This window comes from Silene latifolia, chromosome 9 (genome assembly GCF_048544455.1).
Source record: "Silene latifolia isolate original U9 population chromosome 9, ASM4854445v1, whole genome shotgun sequence".
In the NCBI taxonomy this organism is placed as follows: domain Eukaryota; kingdom Viridiplantae; phylum Streptophyta; class Magnoliopsida; order Caryophyllales; family Caryophyllaceae; genus Silene; species Silene latifolia.
In genome coordinates, this window is record NC_133534.1 from 4,333,529 (window position 1) to 4,344,739 (window position 11,211).

General features: G+C 33.6%; 2 protein-coding genes across 2 annotated transcripts; both read right to left on the bottom strand.

The window, feature by feature from the left end:
- Nucleotides 1-1,736: 1,736 nt before the first annotated feature.
- Nucleotides 1,737-3,979, bottom strand: LOC141602358 (uncharacterized). The gene has a single exon (XM_074422654.1). It carries the CDS (start codon nucleotides 3,688-3,690, stop codon nucleotides 2,215-2,217), a length of 1,476 nt encoding a protein of 491 aa, XP_074278755.1. The 5' UTR covers nucleotides 3,691-3,979; the 3' UTR covers nucleotides 1,737-2,214.
- A 3,551-nt stretch (nucleotides 3,980-7,530) lies between these two features.
- Nucleotides 7,531-10,815, bottom strand: LOC141598783 (UDP-glucose 6-dehydrogenase 5-like). The gene is made up of 2 exons (XM_074418554.1): nucleotides 10,617-10,815; nucleotides 7,531-9,248 (listed from the first exon to the last, which is right to left on the bottom strand). Exon 2 carries the CDS (start codon nucleotides 9,228-9,230, stop codon nucleotides 7,788-7,790), a length of 1,443 nt encoding a protein of 480 aa, XP_074274655.1. The 5' UTR covers nucleotides 9,231-9,248; nucleotides 10,617-10,815; the 3' UTR covers nucleotides 7,531-7,787.
- Nucleotides 10,816-11,211: the final 396 nt, after the last annotated feature.

The following is an 11,211-nucleotide window of genomic DNA, read 5'->3' on the forward strand; positions in this document are numbered from 1 at the left end:
GGTCTCTCAATAACGCTATTGAGAGACCGTCTCTTCGGAGTTTTTGTGCTGATACAAAACGGTTTTCAAATTACATTGCAACTTTACTAAATTTTCCGGCTATGCCACTCCAAATTTATGAGTGACTAATTTAAAGTCGCGATTTTAAATTATTTCTCTAATATTTGGGGTCAAAGGAGCCACGAGAACAGTTTCAATACTTCCAATTTCATTAAGAAATTCATAAATGTCTCAAAATATTAAAAGTCAAGAAAAAAGAAGGTAAAACTGTAAAAGACAACTAGTTTAAACCAAAAGTAGAAATTTATGAAGGCAGGAAGCAACTATCAGAATGCCAAAGAATAAGGACCCATGCATGACACATCTATACTCTATATCCCCACATTTCAGGTCGGATTTTAAGTTTCAACCCTAAAATAACAGATCATTTTGGATTCCATTCAATCAGGTTAAGTTTCAAGATTAAAGGGTTTTTAACCTGAAAACACGGGTTAAATTTACGGATCGGATCTAATTTTGACGAGTCTAATTCTACTTATTTGTCCTATTTTATTTTCCTTGTAGTCTTTCAACTTAAGGCCACATATTACATAATGTGTCCCACAATACGTCAATACAATAGAAGTTCAATACCAACATAGTCAGGTGTATTGAAATGATAGTGGTGGGTGACCATACCTTCAAAAATCTTCACAACTTGACACACAATGCCAATTCCTTTTAAGTTTTGTCAATCTTGATTGCTAATTATTTCATATCTCAATCATGTTTGATCATCCTTCACAAGTGATTAAACTCTAGCCTAACTACTACTAGTTCTATGTAATATTACCCTACTTGTGGGACCCTCTTACCCAATTATACACGGGTAAGGTTACGTATATTTACATCTACTACTCTCAACAGAATACTCCTTAGAGTATGAATGGATACTAGATAGCACTCGCGATAGGATTGTTATCTATGTAGCTTTGGACTTCATATCTGATCTTGCGTGAATTTAATTTCACGTCTGGCTATAAACAAAAATTTACTAAGTATTGGGATAATGTTGTTGCAAAACTGGTTACATTAAACAAAGTTCTTCTTGTCAACTATTCAAAGGGTATTCGATCTCACGTCTTACTAAAACTAAAAATTTATAAGCATTGGGATAATGTTGTTGCGGAACTGGTTACACACTAGACAAAGTTCTTACTTGAAGCATTGTATTTGTGTACCTTGTCCATATGCATCTACATTCTACCATGATTTATCCAGAAAGAACTCCAACACAATGATCAAGTTGTCTTACCACTCCACCACATTCACCAACCAACATTTTTTAATAACATTTTCATTCTGTTAATTAAATATAATAATCTGCACTAATCAAATAATTACAACCAAAGAAGCTACTAAATCTAATGAAGTCATACATCAGCATAGAACATGGATGTCAGAGCTAACAGATTAACTACAAACATATTCCCTCCCCTCCGTCCTGATCATTTATTTATCTTTGATTAAACATTAAGAAAAGAGAAAATAACCAATTATTTGATGACTAGTAAAACCAAATTGAGCGTTGATGAATAGAAAAGTAAAAAATTGACTGAGACACCCTAAAATAAAAATAAAAAAGGTAAACGAATGACCTGGACGAAGAGAGTACATTAAAAAAATGACTTCAGCTTACCACATGAAGGATTCAAAGCAATTATTTAATAACATAAAACAGCATCAAAGAATCAATGTAATACTAAGATAATACTAGTAGATATGTATGTTCTGATCATAGAATTAATTAAATCCGAAACGAAAAAAAAAAATTACAGCTAATGTGCAACCAAAATTCGGCTTTTTTTTTTCCGACCAGTAAACAGCCAATGGAACAATTGCCTACATTGTGACAAAATGGTACTGAAACTCGATATTACCAGATTAAGCTGCCAATGGAAGAGTTACCTTCAAAATGTACCACCCACATTCTCTAGCGGTGCAGGTGGGAAAATGGTACTGAAACTCGATATTACCGGACAAGGCTGTCTCATTTTCCAACTAGCCAAACTGCATGCAACTGTGTACAGTACACACATGATCTGCTTTCCACTGATCCAGTGGTACCCATTATATGACATGACCCACCTTCAGAATATCTCCCTTTTTGTCTATTTTTTGTGCAATAAGGAAAACTCCAAAAATACAAAAAAATTCCAACAAAAAACCTTCAACCTACCAAGACATAAACTGGGAATTACCACTAGCCTCTTCCTCCAAAGGAGCAGGAAGATTAAGATCAATTAATGGCTGCTTCAACTCGGGTTCCGGTTCAACAACCGGAGTCGAATGCAACACAACATTGTTGCTTCCCATCATATGAGACCTTTTATGACCTCCCAATGCTTGGCCAGACTTGAAAACTCTAAGACAAAATGGACATTTGTGACCTTTCACTTTCTTTGATGCATTTCCCTTCTTACTGCTAGTTTCAAAACTATTCTCACCGTTTTTCCTATGACTAATTATATGACCGCCTAATGCTTGATGTGTCTTGTAACTCTTGTTGCATATCGGACACTGATACTTGCGATTGTTAGTATTAGTATTAGTATTAGTATTAGTATCAGTATTATTACTCGAGTGAAAATAATCGTTTCTGATCTTTTTACTCGAGTAATTCTCATTAGATTCACCCAAATCTCGAATCTTTCTCTTATTTCTCACAAACCCATCAACAGAAGCATCAGATTCAAGCTCTTTAGCACCATACTCAAAATACCCGGAATCAGAATTCACCATTTCATGACTTTTACCCTTAATCACTACTCTTCCAACTTTCAACCCACCTTCTAAAATGACAGAATTATTATCAGATGACTCTGAAACCCGAAACTCGAAACCATTACCATTATTCTTATAATTACTACCAGATGAATCCCTTGATAACATCATCAAACACATTGCTACTTCCTCCTGCTCTAACTGATCAATCTCAGAATGATTAGATGAACTCCCACCACCATTAACATTCACAGAAGATCTTGTTAATCTCTTAGAATTAATATTATTATTAATATTATCAGAAGAATGAGAATCCATAGCTAAATAAAGTTGATCAATACTATCACTACACCATGAATTATCATCTTCATCTTCATCATCTTCATTTTTATTATTATTATTATTATTATTATTATTATTATTATTAAAATGCGTACTGCGAAAATCAGTACTCATATTATTATTATTATTATTATTAGAATGAATACTCATATGCCCACATAATGCTTTCATAGAATTAAACCCTTTTCCACATTGATCACATACCCTCAATTTCTCTTGATTTTTATCATTATTATTACTAATATTATGATTATTACTACTAATATTATAATTATAATTATAATTAGAATTAACAATTCTCCAAGTTTTTTTGGGATTTTCTCTAAGACCATACCCTGAATTCCTGTTGATTTCATGATCATCTTCTTCATCAACATCATCATCATCATCATCTTCATGATCATCATCATCATCATTAACATGGTTATTAACAATAAAGTTTGAAACTTTATTATTATTTTGAAGATTCAAGAGTTTATTTTTTCTTGCTTCAGCAATAACATGAGACCTCATATGCCCACCTAAAGATTTACCACTTGGAAATCTTTTCTTGCAAATTCTACAAACATGCTTAAATTCCTCCATATTATAATAATCGTATTGCTTACTTTTATTGTGTTTGTGTGTCGGACGTTGATGATTGTCACTAGGATTATAAAGATTGGATCTTTGGGGAGTTTAAGCAAAAAAGATTGAATTTTTTAGGAGTTTTGAGTAAAAAAGATTGAAGCTACATTAGTGAAAAAAAAAAAGGAGTAAAAAGGTGAAGAGAGTTGTGGAGAGCTCAAAATTTGGTAAAAATGGATCACGAAATTTAATGCTAATTGATGTATGAGAAGAGTATGACCAGGAAATATCAAAGTTTGAGATGTGACTTTTTTTTTTTTTTTTTTTTTTTTTTTTTTTTTTTTTTTTTTTTTGTTTTGTAAAAGGTTTAGGATCCGACCCATGTAAATAGAATGAAAACTTTTTTTTTTTAAATGGTAAAAAAAAAATAGTGAAAAAAATTGGGTGTAATTGGAAATATATTATGGAAAACAGTTGATCTTTCTTAGGATGACTATTTTCGACCCAAGTGTATAACGGTCTACGGGTTAAATATTATTCAAATTGGTTAATTTGCCGGTTTCCGGTCATTTCAGACCGAGTCAATTGGATTTTGCAAGAATTAGGGTCGTTATTTTCAAGTTATTAAAAGATATATGATGATTACTTGATCAGCTTGCTACAATAAACATTTAAGTCAGGACATTCAAGTTCGGGTTAAGTTTAGGTGTCGGCCTGTCGGGTCAGTTTCTACCAGGTATACTAATATTCATATCGGAAATGAGATAAAAGTTTCTGATTTCCTAAGCAATCTATTTTTTGTACTATTTTTTCATTTTACAATTGGTTTTTCAGTAAGTTTATTGAGAGACTGTCTCTCAAGAGATCTACTGTACAATTAATATGTGTATCGAAAATGAGTTTATGTAGATTTGGCATTCGTTTACCAATATCTTCGATGATTTGTTCGGTGATGTGTCGATGCTTGGTCATTTTGTACCGCTGTCTCGACAACTTTAATTTGTTTCCAATTTGACAACGATAGTTAATTTATTTATTTTATTTTTTAAAAAAAAAGGTACTGTACTTTTCGGTAAATTTGCCAAACATTTTAGTTTAAAATAATTAGTTAACTTATGATCATTGCCTAAAATTACATTTTCATTTTTCAGCTACCTTTAATTTTTACTTCGTATTATTCTTTCAGGTTTTAGTTAGAAGCCATTTTTAAATTATCTATTATAATATTTTATCAAACAGAACATAAAAAGACCTATTTTGATAAACAATTTTTTTTAAAAGGAAAAAAAATCACAAATTACTTTAGTTTTAAGAATTTTTTTTTTTAAAAAAAAAAGCTCTAAAAATAGATCCATTACTCTTTTTGTATTTCATTTTTTTCAATATTAATTTCCATGTAATTTACTCATACAAAAATAAAATTTAATTTGGAAAAAATGTAAGTAGTTTGTTTGTTTATGTGAAGTTTGTTAAGCTTTGAATCTGAGGAAGGGGTAAAATGGTAAATGTATTTTCAACTCAGGCTAGTAATTAGGATCTCGGTTATTGTAGTCAAACTTGCCTACCTTAAAATGGAGTGTTGAAAGTTACCGAGTATGGAGTAATTTTTTGGTGACTTTATGATCTTTAATAATTAAGACAATGAAACAAAAAAGTAACGTATGTAAGTAAGAAGTTTTGCAAAAAATAAATAAATTATATGTGAATTTGTGATTTATTTTTTATGAATCGAATTTGTGTGTCCTCATATATTAGCAACACGAACATTAATTTTAAATGTAAATCGGTAAAATAGTTGTCTTATCTAAAATTCTCAAGCTTCTCAACTCCTTTAAAATCTAAAAGTTGAAAATATAATTACTAAGGAGTATGTATTACATACTTGTAGACCAACTTTGTTTAGTTTTCTTAAGCCATTTTTTTTTAAAGCTAGCTATAAGGACGGATATGACGCTGACAAGTTTTAAACTCAGGTAATGAGTAAGGTCATGCTCTTTTCGGTTTAAACGAGCTGAACTAAGTTGAATAGAGTTGAGCTGAACTGAACTGAAGTAAATAGAGGTGAAGTAAGAGTTAATTTTGTGAAGAGACCGGCTGAACAAAACTGACTAAAGCTGAACTTATTAACTAAACTAATTAAATAGTTGAACTGAACTGAAATGGGTTGAAATTAAGCAAGAAAGAATAGGCCTAAAAGCCCTCATAACTTTACCAGTTAAGTTAGTCGATATTTTTTTATGCCAAATATCAAAAAAATGAGTTAATGACTATATTAATGAGTATTGTGAATGAATGTAACGGTGATGAGCAAGTAATTAATTTGGGAAAAGTCACATCTATGACTTTTGTATCACCAATTCACCATAGTCCATGGTCCATAGTGGAATTCCATGCATGGAAACCAAAAAAAAAGTTAGTAGGAGATCAAACTGAATTTATGATGAATTGAACACATGTTATCCTTTGAAGATTTTGAGATTTGTTGTTGTTGAGGATGAGGACGAGTTTGAAGATTTTAAGAAAACAAAAAAAATACCTTTTCTTAGTTAAAAATAAAAATATCACATTGATTTTGAGAAATTGTACAAATACATTGGAAAACTTAGTGATAAATGACCTAAATATAAACATTTTTACGCGTATAGGAATGACATATGGAAAAGCGGACTATTGTAATAATGAAATGTATATTGTCTCCTTTATTTCCTAAAGATGCATAATTGTGTGTTGATCAATTATCGACTCATAATTGATAAATAACTTGTCAAATTTCAAAATGGAGTTTAAAATATAAAATAAATGAATCCTATATCTTTTGGGGATATCTTCATTTTATGCTGGTCATATTAATTAACATATTTTTATCAGACCGAATTATTATATAATCTTGAGTTTTCTCGCCGGTGTGAATCGTGTGATCCCTTGTATCGTGGTATGGTCTTATGAAATGGTGCATTTTTTTTACTTCGTATGAAAATAGCTTAAATATAGCATTCATATATGTAAGACCAGAACATGAAAATAAATAAATGTGTTTTAAAATGTAAATAAACCCAAAATCTCTAATAAAGCGGGTTTACTTTTTAGTAATTGTGGATTTGTGTCACCTTAAGAATCTTCATATGCTTGCAAAAATTTTTAAAAAAAAATCCTTATAAAGTGCATTGATTATGTTAGTTAAAACTTCAGTATGATTGTGATTTCTAGCCTAATGGTGAATTTGCGATCATGATTTGTAGCCTAATATCCAAGGAGAATGTCAAAAGTGATTTTTTTTTTTAGTTCTGGTAGATTGCAATTCAGTCGTAAATTCATATTTTAGTAGCTTGGGTAGAAAAATATTGCTGGTTGACCAACATCACAACTAAAAATAACGATAACGGGTAGGTTTTCCTTAAGACAAACATGTACGTTTTAAAATTAAAACGAGTTAAATAACACCACTTATATAAATAAGATAGACTTTTTACTAATTTTTAGACATTGGTTTAGCTAGGGGAAGGCTAGGACGGACGTTCGTCACCACTGACAGAAGAAATTTTGAAATTTTTAGTTGTAATTTTAACTTCTTCGATTTTAAGCTTTTTTTCTCCCCCGCTAAGTTTAAAACCTTGCCCTGTTAATATCACCGAGCATTCTATTTTTATCTTATTTATTTATATTATTATTTATATTATTCAACCCATTTTAAGTTTAAAATAATATCCGTCTTAAATAAGAAATCGGGACCGGGCAAAGAATATACCACAAGGCAGACCTGTTTTCATATCAACATGACATTAGGACAAGTTTCAAAACATAGATTCAGGTGAATCATTGACTCAATATTTTTTCTACTATTTAGAATTAAAAAATTAATGGAACAAATCTCAAATTTATTAATAATACCAATAGAAAAACTAATACAAACAAACAAACTTAGATTCTGCACTAGTATACAAATCCTGTGATTTGATACATGCAGAAATATAAAACCTTCATCATACTAATTCTCTTATAAGACGGTCTCGAATTTTAATAATAGGCCAAAAGATCAAACATATAAGATGTTAAAATCTCTTCAATCTACTTCCAAGAAAACACCACACTACCCAGAAAGCCCTTCTCTAGTTTTTTTAAGCAATAGCAGGCATGTCCTTAAGCCATGCATCAAGCGGCTTACCGATGGAGTACACGATAAACCCGATTTTCCTCATCTTCTCAGCATCGACGACATTTCTTCCATCGAAAATGAATGCAGGTTTTTGCATACTGTTGTAAATCTTCTCGTAGTCGAGTTTCCTGAATTCATCCCACTCAGTTAGGATGCAGACTGCATGAGCATCCTTGGTGGCCTCATAAGCATCCCAGACAACGTTAAGTTGTTTGATGGCGGTAGGGCTTGTAGGCTGAAGATGGGCAGGGTGGTCCCAGTCGAATTTTTTCATGGATAAATCTTTTTGGATCTGGTCTTCGGATACTTGAGGGTCGTAAATGCTCAATTGGGCTTTGTCGCCTAAGAGACCCTTGCAAACATCAATGGCCGGGGTTTCCCTGGTGTCACCGGTATCCTTCTTGAAGGCAAAACCGAGGATAGCAATCTTCTTATTAGCAACGGTGTTGAACATGGATGCAACAACACGGTTCACAAAACGGGTCTTTTGGTAATCATTCATCAAGATGACCTGCTTCCAGTAATGAGCAACCTCAGGAAGTCCATTGCATTCACAGATGTAAACCAGGTTTAAGATATCCTTCTGGAAGCAAGACCCACCAAACCCGACACTTGAATTTAAGAACTTTGATCCGATTCTAGTGTCCTTACCAACAGCATGAGAAACCTCAGCCACGTCAGCTCCAGTCGCTTCACAAAGTGCTGACATGGCATTCACAGACGAGATCCTTTGTGCCAAGAAAGCATTGGCAGCGAGCTTTGACAGCTCAGCTGACCATAGGTTGGTGCAAATGATTCTGTCTTCAGGCACCCAATGAGCATAGACATCTTTCAAGGTCTTGACTGCCTTAGCACCCTCGGGAGTTTCCCGTCCTCCAATTAGAACCCTGTCAGGCTTGAAGAGGTCATCGATGGCAGTACCCTCAGCAAGAAATTCCGGGTTTGAAAGAATCTGGAAGTTGATGCCTTTGCTGTTGTGGGTTAGGATCTTTTCAATAGCCTCAGCTGTTTTGACGGGGACTGTCGATTTTTCAACAACAATCTTGCTGGATTTCGACACATCTGCAATCATACGTGCAGCACTCTCCCAATACGTCAAGTCAGCTGCTTTGCCAGCCCCAAGACCCCGAGTTTTTGTTGGGGTGTTGACTGATACAAAGACAATATCAGCCTCACAAACATGCTTCTCGACCTCAGTGCTAAAAAAGAGGTTTTTCCCTCGGCACTTCTTAACAACCTCGTCCAAACCAGGTTCATAGATCGGAAGCACATCACTGTTCCAAGCATTGATTCTTGGAACAGAGATATCCACAACAGCAACCTCGATTTCAGGGCACTTGAATGCAATGACCGCCATCGTTGGGCCACCAACATAGCCGGCACCAATACAGCATATCTTCACCATCTTTTGTTGCCTTATAACCTGTTTAGCATCATATAATCACACAGAAAAAGTTACATTCGTAGCAATTGAATCTGATCCATTAGACCGACTTTATCCTTGACTGTATGCAACATTTTCAAGACTCGACTTCAAACTTTGCTTAGTAATCAATCACGAGGGTAAAGGATGATGGATCTCACATATTGATTTTTGACAGTCTGAATCTTAAAAAATTTAAAAATACGGAGTAATATTTTGTCGGTGTATAAACTTACTTTGAGCCTCGAGGGTACATTAAGGGCAAAGAGCACAATTTGTATCAGATCCAAAAACAGGAAACAACAGAAATGAGCAACCACAAAACAATCAATTTGCACCCTACCGAAAAACATTGCGGGGCCATTACCTAAGTGGTCTCAACATCTACCAAATGTACCACTGTCTCCTGATACACGATTCAAAATTCGTAACTCTAATAGGAAAATGAGATGACACCAACCTCGGTGGTACCAAGTGTCGGTACATGGTACCACCATCTCACATACAACATTTAGGGTCCATTAAAATGATGGACCCTACATAAGGGCACGTGAGGGGTAGTCCCGATAATCAGTAACACCAGGTGGCGACTGGCGACCTAGCATTGGCATAAAGCTCATAAGATTTTTGTTATTAGTTATGTTGCTCCGACTCTTCAGACACTAGACACTTGACATTCGGATATGGGTAGGACACTTGGACACTTCATTTTAGACCAAAAACATGACACGCTTCTAACCGAGTCCAAGCAACATAGTTTTTGTATCAAATAAGGAGTATAAAATTATCAACAAAATGAGGAAATTCTAAACATTAATAGATCTAAGAACAAAATCATAAAAAAAGCCATTTTAAGTGAAGATCCAATGATCTTAACATGAAACAGCAAAAATGTACATAGTTCTCCTCCGTCCCATTCATTTGTTCACCTTTTTTATTCTTTGTGACGATAATTTAATCAAATGTAAACAAATGATTCGGAATGGGGAGTACTATTTATCAAAGTGAGAGCAACTGTACCAGTGTAATCATAATCACCATTTTCTATACGTATGCACACTGAATTATGAAACAAAATTTACATAAATTTAAGTATTTACACCAGATCTACTCCGTAATTTGGAGTCATTTCCATACGTTTGTTCAAAATTCCGCTCACAAAAACCCGCCATTTTCGACACCAAGATCAGATCAAATTCAGTGAAACAACAACAATGCAAGCCAAAACAAAACATACCCACTAAAATTCACACAACAACAGTTCAAATTAACCGATACCCACAAAAAATTAGCCGAAAAACAATCAAAATTGATGAAACAAACAACAAACAGAACAAAAAACAATGCTAAATCATATAAAGTTTATACCTTTTGGTGAATTTCAGCAATAAAATGATGAAAAGATTGTAACTTTGAAAGGAAAAAGGAGAAAAATGATGAATTTTAGTGAGATGATAGATCTGAGAAGCGAGAGGGAGGAAGAATGTGAAGGAGAAGCAGAGAGAATTAGAGAGAGAGTCGTTATTATGCCGACGAATGAGGAGAGAATAGACAAGTGCAGTGTATTTATATGGTTTTATGTGTGTTGGTATTGTCCGTAAATTTTAGGGTTATTTCATAGGAATAATCCAAACTATGCCTCCCCTTCTTGTATTAATCTATACTAACGTTTAACTGAGAATAATCTGAACTATTGACTCATTTAACTTTCACCGAACTTAGGGAAGGGAGACTTGGACAGCCGGTTCACATAACCTATCATCATATTCATCTATCTAAAATCACTCATCCTCTCCTCAGTTTGAACATCAACAAAACCCATTTTACCTCATTAATCAAGACAAAAATAAAAACAAAACCCAGAAAATCTCCTCATAGATTGCGACAAAGGAGCTTGAGAAATTAATATGCTTAAACAATCTGGGCAAGAGTAATCACCCCTCAATCACAAAGCAATAAGACA